The sequence below is a fragment of the Xiphophorus maculatus genome, chromosome 10 (genome assembly GCF_002775205.1).
Source record: "Xiphophorus maculatus strain JP 163 A chromosome 10, X_maculatus-5.0-male, whole genome shotgun sequence".
In the NCBI taxonomy this organism is placed as follows: Eukaryota; Metazoa; Chordata; class Actinopteri; order Cyprinodontiformes; family Poeciliidae; genus Xiphophorus; species Xiphophorus maculatus.
The window spans coordinates 10,343,974-10,371,832 of NC_036452.1; the positions used below are offsets into that span (position 1 = coordinate 10,343,974).

The 27,859-nt window shown below is 37.5% G+C and overlaps 3 protein-coding genes across 4 annotated transcripts in view; 2 read left to right on the plus strand and 1 right to left on the minus strand.

Moving 5' to 3' along the window:
* The window catches only part of mta3 (metastasis associated 1 family member 3), a 37,614-nt gene extending 32,260 nt beyond the window's left edge, over positions 1 to 5,354 (minus strand). Inside the window, exons 1-2 of one of the 2 annotated variants that reach the window (XM_023341042.1) lie at positions 5,076 to 5,354; positions 1,621 to 1,688 (exon numbers count right to left, since the gene is read on the minus strand). In XM_023341042.1, the coding sequence (XP_023196810.1) occupies positions 1,621 to 1,688; positions 5,076 to 5,103 (96 nt within the window). In that variant the 5' untranslated portion in view covers positions 5,104 to 5,354. The remainder of the gene's footprint in view (positions 1 to 1,620; positions 1,689 to 5,075) is intronic. The other variant, XM_023341043.1, reaches the window with a different exon arrangement.
* Positions 5,355 to 8,179: 2,825 nt separating this feature from the next.
* On the plus strand, positions 8,180 to 14,789 carry kcng3 (potassium voltage-gated channel modifier subfamily G member 3). The gene is made up of 2 exons (XM_005794643.2): positions 8,180 to 8,805; positions 13,270 to 14,789. Exons 1-2 carry the CDS (start codon positions 8,180 to 8,182, stop codon positions 13,913 to 13,915), a joined length of 1,272 nt encoding a protein of 423 aa, XP_005794700.1. The 3' UTR covers positions 13,916 to 14,789.
* A 6,226-nt stretch (positions 14,790 to 21,015) lies between these two features.
* LOC102237316 (cytochrome c oxidase subunit 7A-related protein, mitochondrial) lies at positions 21,016 to 27,500 on the plus strand. The gene is made up of 3 exons (XM_014469709.2): positions 21,016 to 21,186; positions 25,476 to 25,610; positions 26,948 to 27,500. The coding sequence occupies exons 1-3, from the start codon at positions 21,115 to 21,117 to the stop codon at positions 27,086 to 27,088; spliced, it is 348 nt and encodes a 115-aa protein (XP_014325195.1). The 5' UTR covers positions 21,016 to 21,114; the 3' UTR covers positions 27,089 to 27,500.
* The last annotated feature ends 359 nt before the right edge of the window (positions 27,501 to 27,859 follow it).

Genomic DNA, 27,859 nt, shown 5'->3' on the forward strand with positions numbered 1-27,859 from the left:
TGGAGCCAAACTAAGACTGAAGAAAAAGTAAAGAGACACAGAATCAAGGATTTTGAGGTCCAGGGTGAAGTTTTAACATTCAGTGATGATTTGGGATGACGGATCATCTGATGGTGTTGGCCCTCTGTGTTTTCTGGAGTCAAAGGTCAAACATAAAATACACAGTCTCAATGCAATTTACATAAATGTTTGACACCTTTAAGGTTTATGTTGTTCATTTAGGTTTTGTTTTACGTTACTGCTGGTTTTGCTTGGTGCTTGGTATCCATGTGACTTAGTTACTTGTCTTTGCATCTCATTTAAAAACACAAAAGAAGCAATAAACAGATTTTGGAAAAAAAAAAAAAGTCAGCACACAGCTGCCAACCAAGAAATTTTAGAGCACTTTATGTTTCTTTATTGAGATGATTTTATTTTCCAGCAGGACTTGTCATCTGCCCACATTCCCAAAAGTACAACTACTACTTTCATTAATAATGATGAAATCACTGCGTTTGATCAGCTAGTAAACTAGACAAACCAAAACCGCATATGGCAAATTTATGGAGTATTGTTCAGAGGAAGATGGGAGACAACAAAGCAAACAATGCAGATGAGTTGAAGGTTCATCACCTCTATGAAATACAAAAGGAGCCCCAACCAATTATTAAGTGTGTATAATGAACAGTACACAAACTTTCATTTGAGTTGCGTAAAAAAAAAATCATCAAAATGTACTATAATAAATCTTTGAAGTTGATGTGTGGGCGTGTGTGTAATGAATCTATATAATCCACCGGTTTCACTTTTTGGTCATATTTTAATTAAACAAGGTGCATGTTTTTTTGCCATCAGCAGATCTGACTGATGGCATGTTTTTGATTACAAAATAAGAAACACACAGCAAAGCAATACCAGCAGAAGTCATGTTACTCTCCTCTCACTATCTCAAGTTTATTTAGCAAACAACAAAGATAAGCGACGTATAAGCTCTTTTTTCTTTGCGAAGCAGCAATATTACACTGAATGTCTTCATTGAGAGCAAAGTGCAGCCAAAGTCGAATTCCTTGGTTGTGTGGAAAACAAAGAGCCTGATGCAGCAATTTCCCTTTTTGTTTCTATTACATTAAGAAAAAATGTTTTCTTGTTTAATAAATAAGACCTTATTTGACATTTTCTCACTAAATATTCATTTCCAATTTAAGTATTCAACTCTATGCAAGCAAGTCAATGTTTTGCTTTGCTTTGTGTTGCCTTAGCTGACACACCCCTTGCATATATGTTAAAAGAGGAACCTGTATACGTGACCAAGCAGGAGCAGCATCAGATCATGTTGCAGATTTATTCCAGCTAAAAGCTGGTAACAATTCTAGCTAACCATGCATGCTAAGCACAAATACGTGGGCTTTAAAAGCCTTTATTACAGGTATTATTACGTCAACAAGCGCACACGCCCTTACAGGTGTGTCCAGTAATGGAAAAACGACAGTTGGGAAACAAAGGAACACCTGTCAATTTCAGTCAAACAATTAACACTTAAAATACCAGAATGCACATAGACAGAGGGGCAATAGGTGGAGGTTGCAGGCAGGAATCCAAGTTATTCCCCCTTCGGCACAAAAATGACAAACAATGCAGTACCTTGTTGAGTTCCTCTATCCGACGGATCAGGTAAGGGTTACTGGAGGAATTTTCAAAGAAGACGTAATCTGCAACGCCAAACAAGAGGTCATCAGAACATCATAGCCAAAATAAACACACCACAAAACAAATCCCTCTTCAACTATAGGAACATTTTTATTTGTGAGGATGTAACAAAAATGACTCCCAGTGAATTACAACCAAAATAAAATATGCAAAAGCAAATTTATGAAATACTGTAAAGCATGATTTGTAGCTCTGAGACAGTTATCAGAAAAGTTGGACTATGGGTGTAGAAATTCTGTAACCTTTAAAAACATTAGCCAATTTCACATTCTTATCCTTCCTTTTACCCGTTCTCTATTGTTCATGTAGACCTAAATTAACATTTTCCAACAGCATCTAATTCAGGGGTCTCAAACTCCAGTCCTCAAGGGCCGCTGTCCTGCAACTTTTAGATGTGCCTCTGCTGCACCACAGCTGAATAGAATAATTAGGTCATTAGCAAGGCTCTGGAGAACTGATCTACACAAGGAGGAGGTAATTAAGCCATTTCATTCCAGCGTTTTGTACCTGTGACACATCTAAAAACTGCAGGACACTGGCCCTCGAGGAGTGGAGTTTGAGACCCCTGATCTAATTGAACAGTCAGACTATGACAGCGTTTCTCAATTCCGGTCCTCAGGCCCCCCTGCCCTGCATGTTTTAGGTGTTTCCCTTCTGCCACACACCTGGATTGAATCTATGGGTGATCAACAGGTTTCTGCAGCACTTAATGGTCATGCAATCATTTGAATCAGCTGCTCTGGAATAGAGGCACATCTAAAACATGCAGAGCAGCGGGGCCTGAGGACTGGAATTGAGAAGCACTGAGCTATGAGAACCATAATGGAATAGTTTATATCAAAGCTTGTCCATGTATTACAGTGACCTAGTCAAAGTCCAGACAGGAATCCATCTGATCTGTGGTAAGACTTCAAAACTGATCTTCAGAAATCCCCTCCATCCAATCTGACTGAGTTTCAGTTAGTATTGAAGGAAGAACTGTCAACATTTTCTGTATATAACATACAATAGAGACTTGCAGCTGACACTGGAGCATAAAGTGGTTCTATGAAGAGGAGTCATAATTTATATTTCTAAAAAAAACCCATTTTTTTTTATTTATAATTTTTGTTTTACTTCATAGTTATGCATAACTTTGTGTTGACCTGTCAAATATACTCTTAAAATAAAATTTTGAAGATTATTTCCACAAGTTGACAAAATATACTAAGGGTCTGAAAGCTTCTGCGAGGAAGCAACTTAAATAAATGTAAATATTGCGCTAGTCAAAAAGCATCGTTAGTCATTTTCACAGACTCAAAATCCAAGATGCTCCTGACATGCTAAACGATTAGCAGCAGGCGGTTCACATGTGATTGTCACTGTTATAGACCTACTACCGCTTTCCTTGTGAATAAAAACTGATGATTATGTAAATAAGAGTTCAATAGAAAAATGACGGCTGCTTAAAACTTCCTTTTTTTAACAAAAGGTGATATTTCTGAGACTGGTGTTGGTTTAAGATGGCAGCTTCGGTCATAATTTATTTCTGTTACTCTTCCTCAAAAGTCAAATTTCAAAATGAAATTGAATTCCATCCAAAAACAGAGATTTAGACAACGATCCAGCCTATTTTCTGCTTAGCCTAAGTAAGGTGCTACTGACTCTCGTCTCTGATTCAGGAGCGATGCTGGAGTGACTAGATTTTTTTAGTTGGATGTTAAGACAGCTTTTCCCTCTGGTTTTGGATGCTGTGCAGCTGGAAGGATCTTTCTTCTTACTTTTTGACTTTTAGACAATTATTGATGCATAACCATGGCAATAAGATATTGTTTTCACAACTGGGAGCGGCTGAAAAGCTCAAATGGTACCTGAACTATGACGACAAATTCCAAAGAAGTTGAAAAGGAAATGCAGAGCAAAGAAGCAAAGAAGAGGTTCAAGCCATCACTTCCATTAGTCCTAACGGGGGAAAAGGTCTCCTACGTTTCTGTCCGGTTTTCTAACCATACAGCCAGACAGATTTAAAGAAGACAGGCAAAAGCAAGTGAGGTAGATTAGCAGTGCTTCCCAAGAACTGATGTTGTCAACCAGGACATTCTATTGTATAATATTATCCCTGTGGCCTGGAAATAGAGCTGTTAGAATGTCATGATACTCAAAGTATAAACAACAGATTTGGTCAGAAGCCTCTTCAGATTCAATGCAAGACTGACTGCTACTGTAGATCCGTCCTGCCCACAGCATCACCATTCACAACAACTCTTTGGAGATACTTGGTTGAGTTGTGACAACATTTAATATAAAGGTATTTCAAACCCTATAATCATCAAAAATTTAACAGAATTCAACACTTAAGCCATTATTACCATGTGTGAAATGCATCTATATAATAAATGCGTTTCAATTTTTGAAATTCATAATTCATATAAACGCATGTGATGATTTAGTGAGATGCACATGGTCTGTGTATTATGCAGGAGAGGACTTGAATGCAACGTGGAGTTAACAAAGAGCATCTGAAGGCATCAGAAATGAAGATAAGACACATTGTGATGTGCAAGTGGTTGCCAGAATGGCAAAATATATAGTTTATGCTGCAAGAATCAAGTGATGCATCAAGGCATTTATGATAACTTTCAATTTAGAGGTAAAGGAAAGGTCGGGTATGAGCAAATGAAGGTGTAAGGTTCAGCTCAGCAGACGCACCGACGCCATGAAGACAATAATTTGATGCTGAATTCCAGCAGAGTGCTAACGAGCTAGCTGGTCGACCAAGCAGCCGGACTGGAGCACTAACCACACTATAAGCCAATGTGTGTGTAATATTACACGCTACGGGGGAAAGCAGGCTTTAATGTCACCAAGATGGTCGTCTAATTACAATGCAGAAATAATAAAAGGAGGAAGAGGACGATGAGCCGCGGCTTGTGCTAACGTTAGCTAAATAAGGACTCGTAGACTAATGGCTGCATGCCAGAAGAGGCAAATACAAAGGCAGCCTCAGACTGACCGAAATGAAATTTCACCAGCCGCTTAAATACACCTCCAGCCATGGGCTAACACAGCTTGTGGCTCTTCCACGTCCACCGTGAAAGTATTTCGCAACCACTGTAGCGGCTAACAGTGCCGACAGCTGAAAAAAAAATGTTTACATTACCAGGTAGCCAGTTAGCGAGCTGGCGGCTAGCTGCTGAGAGGCCTGGCCCGTTTTGGATCCCAAATATTAAGAAAAGCTCACCTTCCGGCTCCAGCCTCACTCACATCTAAACGTGCAGCTCAACCGCATCTCACCATTACACGCACAACCACTAACACATCACCAAATAACACAAAGGAGATTCAAAACTTAGTTATTTCTATTTGATTTTTTTTTTTTTTTTTTAAAAAGGATCCACTAACATACATACCTCCGACCCGGTACATGTTGGCCGCCATTTCTGCCCTCCCAGCGTGTTAACGTAAAGCATAAACTAAGCGAAATGACATAAATAAATTTTAAAATATATACATCTAAAACTCTGTTTCATAAAACGACAATGTGATTTTTAAATTACGATCGTCGGGACTCCGGATGTGTTCACTATCAGGGGAGAAATTTTGCTACTCAGACGCCCCTTCCTCCTCCTACTCCTCCTCTACCGACTCGCGGCAGCAGCTTTATACAATACAGTAAACTCAGAGCGGCCGACAGAAGTCGGATGAACCCGAAAAACCACTCACTGTTCGGAGGCGACGGAGGGGGCTGCGCAGGCGCAAACACAGGCACGTCCAAACAACTAAGTTATATGTATTCACTGGGATTTTATAAAATAGAACAACACAAAGTAGCCGTAAAATGATCTGTTATGAACAAAAGTTTTTTTTTTTTTTTTTTACAGATAAAAATCTTGAGAAATATTAAAGATACGCTCTGAATTTGCATTTTGAGACACTTAAATGTTTAAGTTTAAATTAAATTCAATAAAAAAAAATACTTTATTGATTCCAAAGTGGACATTAAATGTTGTTGTGATTCATATTATTTAAGATTCTTCTAAGAGTTGTTGTAGATGCTGATGGCTGTGTGCAGTAAGGATCTCCTCTAGTGGTCAGTATTACAGCGATTCTGAGGGAGCCTCTGACTGAAGACACTCTGTTGTTGTGAAGCAGTTTCAAAAAGAGGATGCTCGGGGTTGTCCATATTTTTTATAATATTATTATTTTTTTATTATATGACGAATCATTCTTTTCTCTACCTACTCCAGTTATTCCAGTAGTATCTAGAAAAAAACCAGCCTTCTTAATCAGGTTGTTTAGCCTTTTTTGGTGCTAGCCAAACAGATGATGGAAAAAAATATATATTACGTCCTACACAACAGTCATTTTGCATCTTACCACAAACAGTGAAGTACTTAAGCTTCCTGAAGAAGTAAAGTCTTCTGTTGGCTTCAATGTTGTGTCTCTAGTTCAGTCTGTCCGAGAGAACGCTGAGGTGTTTATATTCCTCAACCACCTCCACATTTTCTCCAGTGAAGAAAAAGGGGTTTTCATCATGCTGTTTTTCTTAAAATCTATAATCATCTAAAGATAACATGGTTGTTTCCCCACCGCGACACAAAGCGATCCACCAGCTCCCTGTACTCAGCTTCTTCACCATCTCTGATAAAACCAACTACTGCAGAGACATCTGAGTATTTCTGCAGGTGACAGGACTGTGGCTTGTATTGGAAATCTGAAGTGTACAGTATGAAAATCAAACTTTAACAAATATTTCATTTCAGTCACACAGAACTTGAATAAATAAATAAAACAAGTTTTAAAATTGTGATTTCATTTGTTAACGGAAAACAAACTTGCCAAAGTAATCTGACCCAATGTGGAAAAAGTAACTGCTTTTATTAGTAATTTATTTTGGATTTAATTCATGCTTCCTCCTGTCACTTGCTGATGTATTCCTGAACAAGGTATTCAATGCTAAGTTGCCTTCTTATTCATATTGGTGCCCATAGTGTTAAACACTTTGATTGATCGGCATGACTAGAAAAATATAGAGTCAGTCCATTTACCCAGGTCCACTAATTGCCAAATGTGAAGAATAAAGAAACTGCTAAAAGGAAACACTATCTCACGCTGAAAAAACCCCACATAAAACCCCTATGTAAATAAAATGAGGAATAGATGAGAAACAAGATTATCAAACAGCCCTCAACATGTTGCCAAGACATCTGTAAGACTCTAGTGAGCCACTGTGAGAGTCATTACCTGCAAAAGTAAAAAAGCATGTCACAGCGAAGAGCCTTCAGGCGTGGCCGACCGACCAAAACTTAACTTCAAGAACCCATTAACGACTCACCCTGGAGGTCACAAAAGAAAGTAAGCCAGGATCTAAAGCAATGCAGCACTCATAAAGAAAAAAAAGCTTTAAAAATTGCATCCAGTGGCAAAATCCACTGCTGGAAACAAAAAGGCTTGTGTTGCATTTGTTAAACAGCAAACATTGGGGTAAATATGCGGACTAACGAGAGAAAAGTGCAGCTTTTGTGGAAAACTGACACCACATTTCAAAAAAAGAACTTGATACAAACATTCAGACATGGTGGTGGTCGTGTCATGGTCTGGGACTGCTTTGCTGTAATTTCTGCTCTCTACCAGAAAATCCTGAAGCCAGTTGCCCAACTAATCGGTTGCCCAACTAGGCTTGCTCAGGTCAATCCTACTTATGTTATGCAGCAGGGCAATGAACCCACAAGCCAAAGGCTAAAAAAACAAGCTAGCAAATTAAAATAAAGATAAAGGTTTTGTATTGGCCTAAACAGGTGGGGTAGCTGTAGCTATTATACTATGTAGGACTGACTTATCATGTCTGACTGATGATCTAAAGATTTATTCAAGATATAGATGGGTAAAGTTTTTAAATGATCCATTACAGCCTATTTTTTGTTGCTAAAAAGCCCACAATTTTGTATAACATGAGACAGAACAATATATTTGAGTAAATAGAATATTTGAGTCAAAGTAGATTAAAAAAATGTTAGAATTCAACTTTGTTCACTGTAGATTAAAAAAAAAAGCATTTTACTGTCTGTTATTGTTCATTCTACATTATTTCTATTCAGAATCACTAATTGAAAGCTGTCCAAATACAATACTATTGCTCCTGGGTTATTGGTTCAATTCTGACTGTGTTTAATCAGTGTGGAAACAAAACAATAAGCTGTGATTTTACTGTGGGGGGTTTGTGTTTCTCGCTGCGTGCGCGCATATGACATCACGGATGGGACTGGCTCGCCCTGAGTGGGGTGGAGAGAGTTTTATCCAGACCACAGAGGCAGAAGGAGCGGGCAGTGGGAGAAACAGAGGAGATTTAGTTTCATCCACACACGGACCAAACCTATAGGTCCGCTTCCAGGAAAGGCGAGCCACGCCCCGGGGGACAGGGGAGACCGTCCGCTCCCCCCAGGTACCCTGACTCCTGAGATGAAAGGAAGAATGGACAGTGAGGAAGAGTTTTAATCGGGTACAGGTCGCTAAGATGAAGTTCGGGAAGAGCATATGCGTGCTTAATGTGGGGGGAACCCGGTACGCCTTCACTCGTGAGGTGATCAGGGATTTCCCACTCCGACGCGTCAGCCGCTTACATGCCTGCGCGACCGAGAAAGAGGTCCTAGAATTGTGCGACGACTACGACCGGGACCGGAACGAGTTCTTCTTCGACCGCCATGCGCAAGCTTTCGTGTTCATAATGCTGTACGTGCGCTCCGGCAAACTCCGGTTTGTCCCCGGAGTCTGCGAGCTATCCTTCTACACCGAGATGCTGTACTGGGGGCTGGAGACCGCGCACCTGGACTCCTGCTGCCAGAAGCGCCTGGACGAGAGGATGTCCGACATCGGGATGGACAGTCTCTCAGAGGGGGACATCGTACTGTCCGGGGATGAGTGCCTGACTCCGGAGGAGACGGTGCAACAGATTGAGCTCACCGGACGCGCCAAATGGCTGGAGAGGATGCGCAAAACCTTCGAGGATCCTAATTCTTCCCTGGCGGCGCAGCTTCTGGCTTCGGTGTCCGTGATTTTCGTGATTGTTTCTATGATCATGCTGTGTGCCAGCACGCTGCCGGACTGGGATACGGCTAAGAAGACTACCGTGGAAGAGCACAGGTAAGCGATGGTGTGCGACCAAACTGCAGTGCTTGAGGGGCTCCCCTCAGTGAAATGCGGTCAGACATTGAGGCGCAATGATGGTGCTCTTAAGTCCTGTGCGTAAAAGTGAGACACTTCATGAATACATCTTTCAAATTCAGTACAATCCACCACACTGACTCTAAATATAGTTTATAGTCACCTATGGAGAAATATGTAAAGTTACTCTTTGTTTTGCTGTTTTGTGTCAATTTGTTGTTTAATCGAGATAAACAAACTCCCACTAACAGGCTTCCACACCACACCCGTCTCATAATGACATCACATAAGGCATAAGGTGACGAATCGAACCTCCTCAGAGTATTTTCCCACATATCTCTGCAGGTTCTTCATGTGGTTCTGTTAAGTAATGAAAACTAGTATTTTTCTCTCAATTTTAGGTCTATGTGAAGGGAAGATGGACCCATATGCTCAGATATCACTAATTTGAATTTGAAAGCATTCAAATCTAAAAACCGGATTTGCCCCTTTTTTTGGATTCATTATTAGCAATGTAAACTTATAACAGCACATTTCTCTTTATTTTATAAAGTCAGGCATAAGCACAAAATTACAAAAAGAAATATTATAGTACTTTGTGTGACTCTTCTTTAATGACATGCAAAGTGTCAGAAGTGATAATAAATGTCACCTTTCAGCCATACTGGAAACAAAACGAAGACCTGTTCATTTAAATGCAAATTTTCCAGTTGCAATTCCAACTTTAGGGGATTCTCCTGTTTTCCAGACAGGGAACTTGAACATGCACCATTACATTTCATTTAATTACATCTGAACTCTGTACGTACAACATACTGTAGTTAGTATGCTGTGAAAATGCCAAGATGGAGGGTAGAAATAGACCTGTCAGATGGGCAAAATTGCAAAATTAATTATGTTGCTTAAAATAAAAATTCAAGTTTCAGACTCATGTAAGAACTTTACATAGATTTTTGGTCTGAAACTTAACTATCTTATGGGATAAGGACTTTAAAATAAGTTTGAAACCCTGATCCAGTTCTTTTGGATATTTTTAATCAAGTTCTTTCTTCAGATGTATTTACTTGTATTATGTTTGTCTGCAAAGAAATGTTACAATATCATAGAGTTCAGGAAAATTTGTTGTACAGAACAGCCTGTTCCATTGCAGTGATCAATGAAATAAGAAATCACCCATCACTCAGAACCCAGGAAGAGGAGCTGCTGTAGTGAGGTGAAGCAGAAGGAGTGCAGACTGCATCTGGGGCCATTTTATGAGGGACAGACATGCTCAAAAACTACTCTGATGAAAATACTCTATTAGTATAGAAAAGAAATATTCTTTATTGTCCCAGAATGGTAAAATTAACAGGTTTAAGGTAAATAGATGCATCCAGATTAACACAAAACCAAAAAAGTATAAAAACAGAAAAATAAGAATGGAAAACTGTACAGCAAGGGCAAATTTTACAGGGCAAGAAAATGTATTATTTCCAGTTATAAGAAATAATCAAATGAAATAATCAGGAATATAAAGCTGTATTTTGTGTACTGAATATAAAGCTCAACGATGATCATTGTCATCATAACTTTTTGCTTCCTGCTTATCCTGGGGTCACTGGAGTCAAACAGGTAAAGTTGCAACATATTTCTTTATTATTTCACCTTTTTTTATACAGGTAGATCTCACAGCGATGTGAAGCCTCTAAAAGCAATCTACTTTATATGTACATAATAATTTGATAGTTAATCTAATTGTCTCGACAAGGTAAAACTTAGATAAAGTAAAAGAAAATACCAAAAAAACATTAAGAGCATAAACAGCCACCCACTGATGATTTCTCAATTTAACTTAAAACCTTTAGTTCAATTAAGCTGCAGAGCTTCAGATCCTGTTGTAATGTTTTTCCAATTAAGAATATAAATTTTTCCAGTTTAAGGAAGACCAAGTAAGTTAGATAAGCTGGCGTTCTGTACAATGCTGGATTTTTACATCCTGTAGTGAATCTCAGCATTCAACCTGTAAGGAGTAATCTGTAACCTGTAACAGGAACATTCATATAAATGATAAAACCATAATCAATGTAAGGTAAAAGGTCAGCTGCCACAGGTTGTTTATTCATGTTAAAATGAAAAACATGCTTTAATTCTAAGAAAAGAGCCTTATTTGATTCTCATACTATACATATTTGACATAAAAGAAAGATTTTCATCTAGTAATATGCATTTCTAGCAAGCAAAATTCAATTTGTGCAGACAGGATAGCAGGGAGAGTAACAGAGGTTTTCTTTTAGTTTGAAAACAAAATACCTTCAGTTTTGTCAGTATTGAGAATTAATATGAGATGGAACAAATGTGACTGAATAATGTCAAAAGCAGCTTGTAGACTATCGCAAACTAAGGCAATGGAGTTTCCATGGCAGTAAACAACTGCGTCATCAGCATAGAGATGGACAGATATACCAGATGCATTATCCCCGAAGTTATTAATGTAAATTTAACTCCAGTCTGCTGGAATCTGATAAAAATAACAGTCACGGAAGCATTAACTCATGCAAGCCGTGCCTTCACACAAAGTAATTAAACACACAGGCAGTTTGATTCTGTGTTAAAATAATTTGATTTAAAAAAAAAAAGACAACATCCTCATATATTTGTAAAGCCTTTATTAACAAATAATTCACATTCAATGATCTAACATTGATCATATTTCTACTCTCACTGAATCTTGATGAAAACTCCCAAACTAGGTCAATTTATGACTAATTCAGTGCAACTAATATTAAAAATAAAACACCATTCCCATAACAGTTAGACTGAAAACAAACAGAACCTTTAATCCCCAGATCAAATCAAAACTGACAGTTCAAATATCTATTTTACACCTACCCATGTGTCCTGTAAAAACATTTACCATGCACTTAAGCCCTTACATATTAATATATGTTTCATTATACTTATCAGTTTAATAAATTATGAAAAAATACTCAGAAAAATCCTCAAATCTCATGTGTAATTAAATTGAATTACACATATTTTCTCTCAATTTTGTATTGCATTAACTTGAGTTTTACAAAATATGACAGATCATGTTCCCTAATGCAACCAAAATAACTCTTAAACAATCTACTGTTATTTATTATAGTCATGAAATTTCTAGGCATGAGTTGATAATGGAAAATTACAACAAATAATGTCCAAGACTTAAATCAAAATGTGAAACAAAGCTTTAGATACTGCTATCTAGTTCCCTTTATTGATACATTTAAAAGGCATAAATAAGAATGTTTCCATTATTTGATGTGGTGGAAGAGGGATAGAGAAGTCTGATCTGTTCATCAAAATGGCAGCCTGTAAAGAACGATGAGGTTCCTAATATCCAGAATTTAGTCATTTTTGATCCATTGTTTGGTTAAACTTCCCAACCTCTGCCCTGACAGCATAAACTGAGCATTTGGGTTTAAGAAATAACCCAGCAGTTTTTAGTGTATTAGTGGGAAACATGGTAAATATATCCTGGTGCTTGGTAAACCGGCGCCTCTGAAGACATTATGCTCATTGATGAGTTTCAGACAACCCCATTAATCATTAGCATCCTCACATGGCTGTCACACAAGCCCCCTAAGAGAAAATCAATAATGGGTCAATATTATCTACTAAACTTGAAGTGTTAATAACAGAGGGAGCTCTCTTGTGATGCGTTTCTCTTACTTTTTCCTTTTGTGGTCTCACAAGAGGACAGTTTCTGACTGAGCAACTCTTTTGGTCACAAAATGAAAACCTGCATTTCCATTTCTGCATTGTGTTTTTTTTGTTTTGTTTTGTTTTGTTTTTTTGCTACAGCCTGTCCTCTGAAGGAAGTCCTGAGGAGCCCATTTTCTATATAAGGTTAGGTTTTGTTCTCTCAGGCTGGACATAGCTCTGAGTTTGGAGCTTTTCCAGGGGGTTAGGTAATCAACTAAAAGCGTAGCTTGTACTTGGGGCCAAAGGGATCCAGTTTCATGCCAGTAGATGATGCAGTTTTCTCAGCTGCTTCATAATTTGGTTTGATTCAATTGTGGTAATCGCTACCATGTTGGAACATGCGGTCTTTGCTTCCTAGAATCTCCTTTGTGTCAAATACCAGCGGGATGGCTTTCTAATTCAGCTTTGTGGCCTTTGCTGTGTTAATTGGGGGATTAATTGTGTGGCTGATTTTGTCACAATCACTCTTTAAGGCTTTTTCTTCTTTCCCTGCGTGGAGTTTAATTCAGCCTGTTTTTGTTTACTTGTATGTCTAAATTGCATCAGATGTGCTCCTTATTTCCAATGATTTAAATCCTCTTGCTTGGCTTATTCCTGCCTCACACTGACAGGTCAAGTCAAGCAGTATCTCACATCAAGCATACTGTTATCTCTCTGGAGCGCCTCTGCCATTTCCTGTTTATTGTTGAACTCTTTCTCTCTTCCATCTTCCTTCTTTAGGATAGTGGAGGCCGTGTGCATCGGCTGGTTTACAGCTGAGTGCATTGTGCGCTTTCTGTTGGCCAGAGACAAGTGCGACTTCATCCGCCATCCGCTGAACATCATCGACGCGATTGCCATTACCCCCTACTATGTCACCATGGCAATGGCCGGAGCTGGGATGCCGGGTGCCGGGCTCGGGGTCGCTGGAGTGATACTGCGCGTGCTGAGGATGATGAGAGTGTTCTGGCTCATGAAGCTGGCCAGACACTTCCTGGGCCTGCAGACTCTGGGGCTGACGCTCAGGCGCTGCTACAGGGAGATGGTGATGCTCATGGTGTTTGTCTTCGTGGCCATGGCAATATACAGCGCCCTGGCACAGCTGCTGGAGCACGGCTTGGACTTGGACTCGCAGAACCAGGATTATGCCAGCATCCCGGCCGCCGCCTGGTGGGTCATCATCTCCATGACTACAGTTGGGTACGGGGATGTGTATCCTGTGACGACTGGAGGACGAGTTCTCGGAGGGATGTGTGTTGTGAGCGGGATTGTTCTCCTGGCTCTGCCCATCACTTTCATCTACCACAGCTTCGTTCAGTGCTACCACGAACTGAAGGTCCGCTCCGCTAGATACGCACGAAACGTGTCTTCAGAGATGCTGCAGTGAACCAAATCAGACACAAACACAGCGAACCAGGGGATCTCCTTGTGAAATAACCAACTATGTGAACTGCCCTGTCTCCTGGCTTTGGCACACTGCAAAAACACAAAGTCTTATCAAGTGTTTTTGTTTTGTTTCCAGTGCAAATATTTCAAAAGACAACTAACTTACAAGTAACTTTTCATTCAGATCTAGGAGCTTGTTATAAGACAATAATTCTCTAATATTGATTTTTAAAAAAGTACAAGTTCCATTGGCACATTATTGAATTTATAACATGAAAAAATTGTCTTACTATGAGTGAGAAAATCTGTCAGTAGAACCAGTACTGTTTATTTACTTAAACCCAATCCAATATCTTAATGAAAGGGTACTTGTAAGTCAGTTTCATCTGACTTCAAGTGTACAAATATTTTTCTCTAGAGGCTAGGCACAAAAAAAAAGTTGTAAGATGTGTTTTTGCAGTGCAGCATTCAATATTGGCTGGGGGCCAAAACTGGCTAATTTAAATCACTCAAAGCATACAAAATCCATTAAATTAAAGATGTAAAATGTAGTTAATTGTGACTTTTTCTTTTACCTATACTTTTTTTTAAGGAAATCTGTAAATCATTAGAGATACAAAACATATACAGGGTTTCAGATTGTTGCCTTATTGACAGAAAAATCTTTTTTTTTTTTGGATAATCAATTCTTTCCTGTTTTGTTTGACAAATCTGAACCTTTCTTGAGGCCACAAGGACACCCTTCCTCCACATAGCCCCTGTCTCCAGCAGAACCGATTATAACTGACCAGCAAACAAAGTGAAGTAATCAGTATCTTACCTGCAGAGAGGCAGAGAGGTTCAGAGTACAAATTTTCAAAATAAAAGTCAAAAGGTATCCCCTTTTCCTGTTTTTGTTTTTTGTGCATTTAAATCTCTCAGATCCTAAAAATAATTTTAATTTAAAAGATAACCTGAATGCAAAAAAAAAAAAAGTTTTCTAACAGGGTGAGAGAACTATCTACAGTATAATCACACCCCATAAACCTAATACTTAGTCCTTGGCAGCAACAACTCCATCACAGTAATTGACGATGAGTCTCTAATATTGCTTTGAGGGAATTTTGAATTATGTACTTCCTGTTTATGTTCAGCATCTCAGTCAGATTTAAGTCTAAACTTTGACTAGGCCACTTACAATCACACTGCCACCACCATGTTTGACTGCTAATATGATGTTCTTTTTCTCAGATTCTCCGTTAGTTTTACAGCAGGTGTAATAGGATGTACACCTTTCTAAAAGTATTTCTTTGAACATCTCAATCCCCAGATTTTTTGGTTTATTTTTCTACATTTTTTTGGAGATCATGAGGAGATCATAGTTTTTGTTTCTTTGCTGTTTTTCTTCATCGGTGATTTTACCATCTTATTCGTTTCTTTCTTATTGTTGAATCATGGATTCTGACTGTAGCGGAAGCAAGTGGAAATAAATTTTTCTTACCTGCCCAGGTTTGTTTTGATAGATTATTTCCCCGATAAATTTGTTATTTCTTATTTTAATCAGCTTATCTTTGTTAAAAATAGTTTGAAGACATAAATTGTTGTTTTTCCAACTTCTGTTTGTAAAGCTATGTAGTAAAAAAAAAAGAACAGCAATATTTTTGGTTTATTTAGCCTGCCATACAGAACAAAAATGGGCGTTCATTTTTTAAAGTCATATTTTCACCATGTCATTCATGCATTCATAAGTATCATCCCAAACTAAATATTTAATTCACAAGGTAAATGTTTAGCTTGGCCCGAAATATTTAGGTCAAAGCAAAATAGTTCAGATTAGGAAATAAATATTTTGTTTAGAAAACAAACATTCATGTTTATTTTCTAAATTAACCTTATTCAACAATAAGGTTTGTGTTAATTAGCTAACACAAATTAATATTTAATTTTCAGGTCAATGTTTAGGTTGTAAACTAAATTAATTAATTTCATTAGTTTTTCAAGCTAAATGCTTGGTTGATGAATTAAATATTAAATTAGGAACTAAGACATTCATAAACATATGAATGACATGGTTAAAATATGATTGAAAAATTAACTCAATTTTTGTCTCTATGACATGCTAAATACATCATAATATTGCTGTTAATTTTTTTCTGTGTAGCTTACAAACTGCACCTCGTTATAATCTTATAATCTGATAAACAGATTATAAGTCATCATTTCTGATGAAAGTATCTGAGGAATGTCCCTCCTCATCCCGGTGTGAGTTATATCCTAAATTATATTTCCTGCCAAGTATGGTTGATGTAAAAAGTGGAAGTCAGGACGTTTTAAAGGCTGAAACGACGTCCCGAAGCAGCCCCAGTTTGACCAGTACTGGCCTATAATCCTGTGATGGAGTCTCCATGTTCCTCCAACCTCACCTGATGATTTCTGTCTTCTGCAGGTAAGCTACAGCCTACTAATACCTACTACAAAGAGCTCGTGCTTCACCACCTGGCGTGTACCTTTAAAAGCACAGCGTGCAGATAAACACACAGAATTATTTATTAGAGACACACAGGTAAAGCCAATCCCATTTTATCTATGGTTGCTGTTTACACTGTGTCCCCATGGTTACAGATCAGGCAGAAATGGCTGCATCGGTGTGTGTGTATGCGCGTGTGTTTGTTTGTCTGGCTGTTGGCCGCTCACTTTTTCAGAGATTTAAACCCGGATGGAGCAAGTTACACAAGAATGATGTGTGACCTAGATGCATTCTGTGAGACCGGTGTGAAATAAGGAGAGAGGCGCGAACAAATGCGAGGGGTTACACAGAGGACTCAGAGTGTTAGATGAGCTTTAAGCCAAGAATAATGAAATATGGGTTTGGGTCAGAAGGGACCTCAAAGTGGCAGACAATAAAACAGACACAGATACAACAGGACAGATGGAGTCTGAGATGGAAGATGAAAAAAATACTGCAAGAAAAAAAAAAAAAGACAAAGCCCAAGCACAAAGAAGGAAAAGCTGCTTCTTTATTTGTGAGTGAATGTGAGGCATTTTGTGTTTCTCAGTCTCCAAGGCAACCTCATCCTCCAACATGCCAATCATTATGGTGGTTGATTTCTGTGCACGCAAATAGACTGCATCCACGCACACCTCCTGGATGGTGCTCAACAGCTTTGTCCTGGGATTTTTGTGGAGAATCACAACACAAATCGAGATAAAACTGAGTGCAAAAAAAGAAACGTGTGTTTGAAAAAAAAAATATCATCCAGGGCTGCCACAAATGATGGTTCTGACATTGATACATTGATAACTCATGCATGTTTGTGGCGTTCTTTGCCAAGATGATGCGATTTATTGAACAGACACATGATCCAAACAAGTCAACACCTCTCCCACACAACAGTCTTGCTCTACATCTCTTCTCCTTTTCCTCCCCCCTTTATTACACATCAATTTGACTCTTTTTTTTTCTTCAAATAAATCAAATGTTGAAGTTAATCTATGTGTTTCCAGCACTGTTTTAGAGGTCTGTATTAGTTTAGAGTGTGTTTGTCACTTTAAATATTCTTGTTGTTCTTTCTGTGCTTTTTAAGTTCAGCAGATGTCTTAAAATGAAATTGAATATTTCATTAGCTGAGTTCTGACATAAATCATGTAGCTTTTGTTTTCAAGAAGGAACATTTTGATTGAAACCCTCAATCAGACATTTTTCATCGGTACTCATGATAAATGTGATCAGTGTTTGAGCTTTTCTAATAAAACCTCTGATATGTAGAACCAAAGTGTCTGACTACTTATTTCAAACTTTATCATAAAATAATTAAGCAAAAGTGCCCTTGCCTCTTGGGCCTTTTCCACATTTTATCACGTTACAACTAGGGATGCACCAATCCACTTTTTTCACTTCCGATACCGATATATCGGGCCGCACTTTGGATGAGTTGATTTTACTCATTTTTACCAATTTTGCCAAGTAATTTTATAGCAAAGCAGTGTCATAAAGTGACACAAAATGCAATTTACATGATGATCCAATGTTCATACACAAGAAGAAATAACAGGTATTTGATTTTAAATATCTGAACACTGGAGAAAGTTTTATAGGTTCATGTTTTCCATTCTGGTAGGAACAATTCCCCTCATTCTACATTTAGTTTTTTATGAAATGCTTGAAAACAATTTCTTTATATAGAGCAAATTCACAACAAATGTTGTCTCAAGGCATTTTAACAAATGTTATTTTAATTTAAACACATGCCTTCCAAATTATTGTAGTTATCAAACAGTACCGTAAGCTCAGTTAATTATTTAAATACAATTACATTTTTCTAATTTGGTGACTTCGGAAGGCAAACAAACTAGTTTTTAATCTAGGATTATCCAGGTATTGGAGATTGACTGCAAATCTGTTTGTGTATTTTTACTTCAAAACCACATATATTTAAAATAAGATAAAAATAGAGCAAGACATTGATAGGTTTCTTTCCACTTCATTCCACTACCTTGTGTTAATATACCATATAAAATCTGAAAAAAACTAACATGAGGCTTATGGTTGTAATATGAAAAGATTCACTGGATACTAATACATTCACGAGGCACTTTATATTTCAAGACTCCATAAGCTGGCTGCTCCAACCACATTCATCTTCATTAAATGAAGTGTCATATCTTGTTACTGTCAGTCCATAGAGTCACGTGTCTCGATCACCAGAGGAGACGGATTTTTTTGGGTCGCTGGCGCTTCCTAATTTCAAAGTGATGATGTAACTGCAGGCTAAAAAATAAGCTGCATTTCTGCTTCTTGGAGGCACTGAATCTTAACATTCAGAATGATGAACACCTGAGCCTTCCAGCGCTCTCCTCCGAGTCACATGTGCGGTGAAAGCTGCACCACTGCTGGCCTCACAAAAAGCAGCCAAAAGAAGGAAATGACTGAAGCAGAGGGAATGCCCCCGGAGTTGAAACTCTTCAAAAACCTATTTCATGTTCATCAGTAAGCTTTTTGAAAACTTGGTTTTCTTCACTTCTCACTTTCATTAGGATATAATAAAAACAGATTTCGATGTTCAGGGAAAGTTTCCTTGTGGTGTTTTGTACAAAGTAGTTTCAGAGAAACTCCAGTGAAAGTGAGGAAATAAAGCCTCATTTATCACGTTACAATAATCTCATACTGATCTTATATGAGATTATTCACCGTCCTCTGAACTCTGTGGCAGGAAGATAACCTTAGATTCTCATCTGGTGTTTTTTTGTCACAGCTCCAGCTGTCTTCAATATGTACTGCAAAAACATAACATTTTACCAGGTATTGTGTAGTTTCTAGTACAAATATCTTGGTATATTTTAATTAAGACTAAATTAACTTAAAAGTAATGTTTCAGCAAGATATAGCAGCTTGTTTTACTTTAATCCAGTTCCTTAATGTTGATGAAAAAATACTAGTCCACTACAGATTATTTCATGTATAACAAGACATTTTTACCAATAATTAATTAAATATTATTATAAATTATTATTATTATTATTGTTATTATTATTATTAGGCTGCACAGTGGAGCAGTTGGTAGCACTGTTGCCTTGCAGAAAGAAGGTCCTGGGTTCGATTCCCAGCCGGGGTCTTTCTGCATGGAGTTTGCATGTTCTCCCTGTGCATGCGTGGGTTCTCTCCGGGTACTCCGGCTTCCTCCCACAGTCCAAAAACATGACTGTCTCTCTAAATTCTCCCTAGGTGTGAGTGTGTGTGTGTGTGCATGGTTGTTTGTCCTGTATGTCTCTGTGTTGCCCTGCGACAGACTGGCGACCTGTCCAGGGTGTACCCCGGAACGTAGCTGGAGATAGGCACCGGCAACCCTCCCGACCCCATTAGGGACAAAGGGTGAACAAAAAATGGATGGATGGATGGGATTATTATTATTATTATTATTATTATTATTATTATTATTATATGGAAGCAAGCTTCCATATATTTCTGAAAAGTCACTTGTAAGTTACTTTTGTTTTATCCCGAGTGTACTAAGACATTTGCAAATTTTATCAAAAGTATTTGGTAAGATTTTGTGTTTTTGAAGTGTGTTAACTTTCATTAAAAGTGTTGATGTGGGCATGTGTAGGCAGGCACACACCACTGTCTTATATCCGAATGCCACGCTTTTTTGGTAATTCTCATTTAGAAGAGTGGCTAGGAAAATTTTGGTCTTTGTTTGAAGTTATATTTGTATCCCAGGGAGACAGAAAGCCAAGGATTTCAAATTAAAAGTTCCTAATATAATATTGCAATAATTATACATTTTCTACTTATTTAGACCTAATAGAAAATGGACTGTAAAAAGTATTTGTACAATACAACTATGTGTGACTTTATGTTGGTCTAACATAAAATCCCAATATTGTAGTTTGTGGCAAATTTGAAACATTTACAAAAGCAGGAATTCTTTTTGGGGGTTGAATGTGTCTGTTTAAATCACTGTTAATATAACTAAGTACTGTTGAATATATAAAAAAATAATAATAATAATGCTGTACTGCATTTCCATCTGAATAATTCAAAAACATAATGTAAAATATAAATAGTTTAAGTCATTCATACATTTTTAACCAAGATGCTAATATGAAGGGTGTAACTTGAATGTGTGTGGCTGAAGAGATTAGATGTATTTTTTCTACTTTGAAAAATCATTCCTAAATACATCCTACAGGAGCATTTCAAATTTCTTAGCATTAGCCATATGAACTAACTATCCTAAAAGTGAAAATATTAGTGCATTTTCATTTATGAGCAAAAATACACTATAAAATTATCGGAAAATTTAAACGCAACAGTAAACCCATGAATCGTTTTCTTCTCAAATCTCACCTTAGAATCGAAACCGTACAAATCCAGACACACGTATTTCTTTCGACATTTGGCTCTTTCTGCTTTCCGTACTGAAGAGTAAGATTATGGCGCTTTTGATGTCACTTTGCAATATATATTTTTTCCAATCTGATATACATGTCAATTTTACTATTGCAATATTTTCAGTTGATTTACACATTTAAATAAAACTTTCAAACTACACCACTATTATCGGCGTACCTTGTTTTCACCTTTTTCCGTCTTCATTTTTAATCGGGCAGTGCTGGGGGCACCTCACAGCGTCTTCTTCCTGTGAAGGTTGGAGTCGGAAAGGTCCTTAGCCGGTCGGTTTGTTGTGGCACCAGCACCTTGTTCTGTCCTTCAGCAGGAAAATGTACTATAAGTTCAGCGGTTTCACCCAGAAATTGACGGGTGCTGCTCCCACGGCGGCTTACAACCCTCAGGTGAGAGTCTGAAGCGGTGTGTCGGTCACAAACCGAGTATTTAATGGCTCTGCTGACCTTGGCGTGGGTTTGTTAGATAACGGATCCTGCTGTTGCTAGCTAGCTAGCATTTGAGCTGACCACAAGAGCTGAAAAATATGTTTTTTATTATATTCACAAATATGTATATTAAGGACACTTATTGGTAATGTTCCCTTTGCTACTCTTAAACCCAACGAAAATTTATATTGCTTAAATTCAGCTTTGTTTTACGTATGGGTATTTTTCTGTTTTCACCTGTCATTACACTTATACCTTCTGAAGAGTTTGTTTTTTTCCCCCCACAGTGCAGTACCCCCTTTTCACCTCTTATGTCTTAGTCTTTCAGCTTTGTCTTTAAATGGTATTTCAGTGTTTTAATCCGGGCTTTATTTGAAATTAATGCCATTTAAAACAGTCCAATAATACATACAAAGCTGAAGTTGGCTTCCAATTTTAGCTTCCGATTTAGAAAATTAAATTCTATTTAATTCAAAATTATTTTATTTACCCCAAACAGAACTTAAGTGTTGCAACATTCAAGAATCTTCATCATAGATTTCTGGTACCAGTCAGTCTTGCAGCTATTAGGAAGAGGGCTCTGACTGAAGACAATTACTGAATGACAGTCTCATGGCTGTCATGACATGCTAACAGCTCAATTTCTGGATAGCAGAGATTACATTTCACAGTAACATATCCTGGATTACAACACAATGAATGCATGTCACTTGAAATCTCTCCACCACCAGATCTATAGAAGCACAGATAAAAAAAAAGCTTCTTCTTTACTCCATTCATTTTATGGCTGCAGAAACTTGCAAAATTGATTATAAATGAAAGTAACAAGAAGTAGAAAAGCTATATCGCCCACTTGAACTGAAAACACCCAGCTTTGACGCTGATAACTCAAAAAGCCCTCAGATCAAAACTCTGATATGGTACCTCTTGCATAAAAGCCATGTTTAGTATGAAGAAAAAGAAAATATTGGGAAGTTGTAGGCCTGTTCCTCCAAGTTGTATTTTAACTTTTCCACTGTCAAATCAGTAATGCTTGAGAAAAATATTTTTTTGCAGATTGAGAAAGCAAGTTTTTCTGCACCTTCTCATTGGTAATCAATGTGGGAGATTTACTCATAGTGGAACCACGGCCCTGTTTCATTACACTGCTGCCACAGGCAGACAATTGCAAAGTAATTGACATTGATTATCCTCCCTGTTTTTAAATTAGTAGTTGTGTTCAAGCATTTGGAGGGGGTTGTTTGTGTGTGTGCGCTTTCTTTGACTATTTTTATTTATTTATTTTTTTCCGGAATAATTAAAACTTTTCTAAACTGAATAAAAGAACATATTTAATTTTTTATTTTCTCTGGCAAGTATTTTAGTTTCTAGATTTTGCACTCACTTAGTGGGAGAAAAATTTACGTACCATGTCTCATACAACAGTGTACACAGTGTGAGAGCCACTGGGTGGAAACCTGGTTAAATCTGGTGCAGGCGTCATTCACACAGCACAGCGCTCAGTCTCCACCTGTAATGAAACAGCAGCAGATGGCCTGGATAATGTGATAAACATTGATTTAATATTTTTACAGCTCCTGGGTAAACCCACACTGGTAGATTTTCCATTTTATTACAGCCACAATTCATGTGAAACGGTGTGTTTGTGTGTGTTTATAATGCTGTTCACCCAGTCATAACACACACTCACAGATCCAATTTGTTCCACGGGTTTAACAGTTCACTGTCGAATGTTATGCTCTTGTATAGACTGGCATCTCTGCATTTTATTCGTTACTTTTTTTTGTTTTTGCACGACTAATATAAAGAAAGCTGCAACACAGACTACGTCCTCTAAAATCACATTGCAGCTGACAACTTTCAGCAGTTTTTATTAAGGATTAAGCTTCTGCAGGGCAGCTGTGCCAGGCCACAATGTCCTATTGTAGATTATAGTGATAAGTTTATTTAGTTTCTCAGTAATGAAATTTGTGCTGCAGTGCACTTGGCTTTTCTGCCACCAAGTTCAACCTTAAAACATCATGTGTGCTTTAATACATCTAAAATATTATGCTGTAGAGTAGTATTTTATTGTTATATTTGTAATGTATCAAACATTTCTGTTGTAAACTTCCCTTTTAGAGCTATTCATTGATGCTTTTTTTCCCCTGAAATTTGCCCCCCCCCCAAATCCTACTTTTATTTGAAAAGATTTATTCTATTCTATTTATTAAAAGACATGTTTATCAATAGCGGCTTTTTACAAAATTGTCTGTTTATAATTATTTACTTTTTCGAAGTTGGAGGTCAAAATTTTATTGTTGATTACAATTGAATTATCTACACAACTCAAGGTTCATCTTTAGTCACCATACACGTTACTGCACAATGACCAGTATCTAATGTCCTTTTAAAATATGACAAATGTAGTAATGTCTAAAACATTTTTGAACAAATCTGATTTATAAATTGTGTTGCATCTTAACTGTGGTTGGATTGCAGTTTAAATATATTTTATAAAATGTAGTTCTTTATTTGTTCCTTACTCAATCGTATTTATGATTTGGAATCTTATGATAGTTCTGCAAATAAAATAACATTTAACCAGGACTTTTTGACATTTCAATAACAGAAAAGGGAACAAAATATGTTGATCTGTATCTTGATGTGAAAGTTGGCCTTCCTTGCTTTTTTATCTGTCCGGTTTTGATTTGCAACGCCTACGTATCTGCCTCCACACGCTTTAACAAGATAGTGTCCGACCGTCACAGAAACCTTTATGTAAATAAAATTATACTGACACCCAGGAGACCGCTGCTTTATTTACCAGCGTTACTCAGCACCCTGCAGAAAAATAGAAGGTCACTATAAAACGTACCGGGTCGGGCTTTGATTTCAAAATGTTGCTCCAAAAGGAAATATAACTATCCATAAAGGGAACATGGTAAAATGAATGGAAAGATTAGTCTTTTCTGGCGATGATGCTCTTCATAACTCTTTTTGAATTAGCTAAACTTTGTATTTTATAACAAATATTTGAAATCCCTTACAAGAAGTAGTCTCAGTTTAGCTCCATTTTTTTAAATGCTGACAAAACAGTGTGTTGAAATCCAGTGAAACATTTAATGAGGCACCCAAATAATTCCTTTAAAAGTAAAAATCAAAAGCTAAAACTATCAATCCTGGAATATTTTCTACAATTTTTTGATTTTTATGGAAAAATGTCCAAACTTTTCTTATTTTTAAACAAAATCGGTGACATAATTTATAGCACCCCTAGCAACTCTTAAAACACGAATGTATTTGACTTTTTAAAATTTCATAAACCTTTTTAAGATGAAACATTGGATTCATATTCAATAACTTCCTGTATCCCTGGTAGTATAATGTGGCAGATTTCAAGTGCCCTGTTGCCAACCAATAAGTGTGATACATACAATTTTAATGAAAATGGGATTTTTCTGCCAAGTAATGGTAGGATTTTTCAATTTAACATTACACTGCTGCAGTGTAATTTATTTTAAAGCTTTTTCTGCACCAGGGTTGCCAACAACTGTTAAGGGTGCTGTAGATTTTACACTTAAACAGCCTAACCAATTTAAATCAAGTCGAGACACGACTCTGAATCAATAAAACACTCTAAGAATCTGAGATATTACTCAACCTACAAAATGAATATTGAATCTTTTTGAGCTTAATTTAAAAAAGATTGATATGAAGAGACTTCTTATCATGTCTTTATAGTAATATAAATCAGCACTTTTTAAAGGTTTATCACGATGAAGGCATGTAAGGAAAAGAGCCTTCTTGTTTTAAAGTGAAAGCCTCGTCCTTGAACTTAAAGCATTGGATCCATGAAACTGACTTGAAGAGCTGGAAGAAATTACATTAGAAATCGTTCTCATAATAAATCCTTGACTTTGTTGTCGGAAGATGTTGGCTGATTGCCTCACATCTTCTTTTTATATAAAATGTCCATTATTCATCTCCTTTTTTTAGTGTATTTTATTTGATTCAGTGCTTTTTGTGTTTATTAAGGTCTCTGTCAAGGTCTCATACCCACAGGCTTGGTTTGGGTGGGCGGGGAAGAAAAGCAGCTTATATAAGTGGAGAATGTTAAAAATGGGATTGGAAATAAAAATCTTGGTTATATTTTCCCATGAATGTAATCAAGGACTTTTGGAAAATGGAAACGAATTAAAGCCATCAGAAATGTTAATTTACAAATATATATATACATATATATATAAAAATATTTTGTTTTGATTTAGGGGTTGAAGCTAAGCCTGCCTGCAGAGTCTCCCACCATGATCTTCGCCACACCCACCAAGCTGGTCTCAGAAGCAGGGTCCACAGTGGAGTATTTGGGAACAAACAAAGTTCCTGACCTCCAGAAATTTTTCCAGGTAATAAATATTTTTTTTTAATTTCATATGTAATGGAAAAAAAGTAGTGATGTCCAGATCAGGATTTATTTTTGTTCCTGATACAAATCAGAATCCATTACAAAATGGTCAATTATCCCAATAATGACGCTCAATGTAATTAAAATCAATGCAGTATGTTTGTGCACACTTGGTATCACATGTATTTCTGATTAAATATGCATTTGTATTGTTATTGTGAGTATTTAATTCAAACAGTTATTGTGATGCGGTTGCTGATTATTTTGATGCTATTGCCTAGCAGTCCGACGCCATTGCCAAATATTATTGTGATGTCTTTGATGGTTATTTGGATGCTATTGACTTATAGTCTGATACTATTGCCGATTATTTTGCCATTTATTCCAAAGTTATTGCCAGTTATTTTGATCCTGTTACTAAAAATCCTTCAAACTGTGCAGCCACCCAGTGAGCTGGGAGTGCAAAATGACAAAATCACAGATGGTAAACCAACAGCAGGATTGGGGACTTGAGTTTATACAAGGACTTTAAGATAGATTAATTTAGGTTTGGAGATTTTACAGACCTTTTCATTTGCTAAACAATGAGAACCGGTTCAAAGCTCTCCTATTATCGAGGTCAAACAGGAACGGTGCATTGTGTGCTAAAGTACAGTTTTCAAAGCGCAGAGGAGATTTTAGGTAATGACTAATATTTATTTCATTCTCTACATGGTCTGAACGGCCTTGAGCAACCTCCGCCACACAACCCACCACAGCTCACCATTTCAGAGGAAAACAAACACACCAGTTAAATGAAACATCGACTGCTGGAGCTTAAGGGGAAACTGTTATGCAAAATTCACATTTTGCATGTTTTGAACTCCAATTTGGGTGTCAACTGCTTCTAAAAACAACTTGAGCAGTTAAAAAGAAAAACAGCCAGGTGTTTTTGGCAATAAGTTACTGTTTTTTGGTGTCTGAAAAATGAGCAGTTTCAAAAACCTCCTGATTTGTAAGGCCCAAGTTGATGGGGACTGTGCTGTTACCTAGCAAGCCCGTTACTTAGCAACCTGGCTGGGAGGGGGCGTGGCCAGCAGCAGCTTATTTGGATTTACAGTGACAAGAGTCCCTAAAACGGCTCACTCTGAAAGGAGATCAGACTATCTAAGAATGAGTTTGTGCAAAAATTGTGATGAACATGTTTTGTATAACCCAAACACTTATGCTAACCTGTTCAAGGAAGCATAATAGGTCATGTTTAAAAAAAATGTTGTGATCTGAACTCTCAACAACAACTCTCTGTGTTTTGTCTACTAAATTCTCCTCCATTTCTCCTTCTTTTGTCCCAAACTTCAGACATCGGACGGTGTCCCTGTCCATCTAAAGCGCGGATATCCAGACCGACTACTGTACCGCACCACCATGGCTCTCACGGTCGGAGGCGTCGTCTACTGCCTGGTGGCTCTCTACATCGCAGCTCAGCCCAAAAAGAAGTGACAAACACAAACTTGGGATCTTGTGTTACACCACTGACTTGTTGCTGCTGCTGCAATCACCGGGTCTCACTTCACCAAACCCTCTTCGGCCCTTTTAAATGAGAAACCTCCCCTCTCTACTTTGGTTTTTGAAGGACAGGAAGAGCTTTACGAGCCTCTGGCGTAATTGCTGTCACACTAACCAAAATTAAATGAATACCAATATTGTTATTATTATCACTTTGTTTTTTGTTTTTCAAATAATTCAGTTTTAAAGTTGGTATCAATTACTACTCACCACCTATGAAAAAGAAAAAGTTTAATAAATGTTTTTTTAGCCTCATCAATATCAGGACACAAAGCCAATAATGACCATAATGTTTGTGTTCTTTGAGAAAGATGTCTAAGTTAATAAATCCTAGAAAGAAAATGGTTTAGTTCGAGTTTGTTTCATTTTGTTACCAAGGAAACGACCTTGCTGTACCGTGATGAAACACTCTACAGGGTCTGTCTGCCATGTCATCACCAGTTTATCAGTGAGCCTGATGGAGATACCGCCGTCTGGAACGTAGCTGCTGCTCACTTGGCTAACAAGTGCCCCCACACTTGGTAAATAGTCACCATGTGTGGGGGGCGATGGTAGGATGTAATATTCTCCTCACTATCATATTAGGTGATGCTTTTCCTCTCCTGCAGGTTCATCTCAAATAAATTTGAATGTCATCCATCCATTGTCTTTACCTGCTTGTCCTTGCAGAGTTGTGGGGGGTGAAATGGGTTTAATGCCCGTCTT

What these genes read in the sequence shown, in the direction of transcription:
- kcng3 (XM_005794643.2), top strand. Translation starts at nt 8,180, where the DNA reads ATGAAGTTCGGGAAGAGCATATGCGTGCTTAATGTGGGGGGAACCCGG. An exon ending in ACTACCGTGGAAGAGCACAG is followed by an intron (nt 8,806 to 13,269) that starts GTAAGCGATGGT and finishes TTCCTTCTTTAG; the next exon opens with GATAGTGGAGGCCGTGTGCA.
- LOC102237316 (XM_014469709.2), top strand. Translation starts at nt 21,115, where the DNA reads ATGTACTATAAGTTCAGCGGTTTCACCCAGAAATTGACGGGTGCTGCT. An exon ending in CGGCGGCTTACAACCCTCAG is followed by an intron (nt 21,187 to 25,475) that starts GTGAGAGTCTGA and finishes GTTTTGATTTAG; the next exon opens with GGGTTGAAGCTAAGCCTGCC. An exon ending in ACCTCCAGAAATTTTTCCAG is followed by an intron (nt 25,611 to 26,947) that starts GTAATAAATATT and finishes CCCAAACTTCAG; the next exon opens with ACATCGGACGGTGTCCCTGT.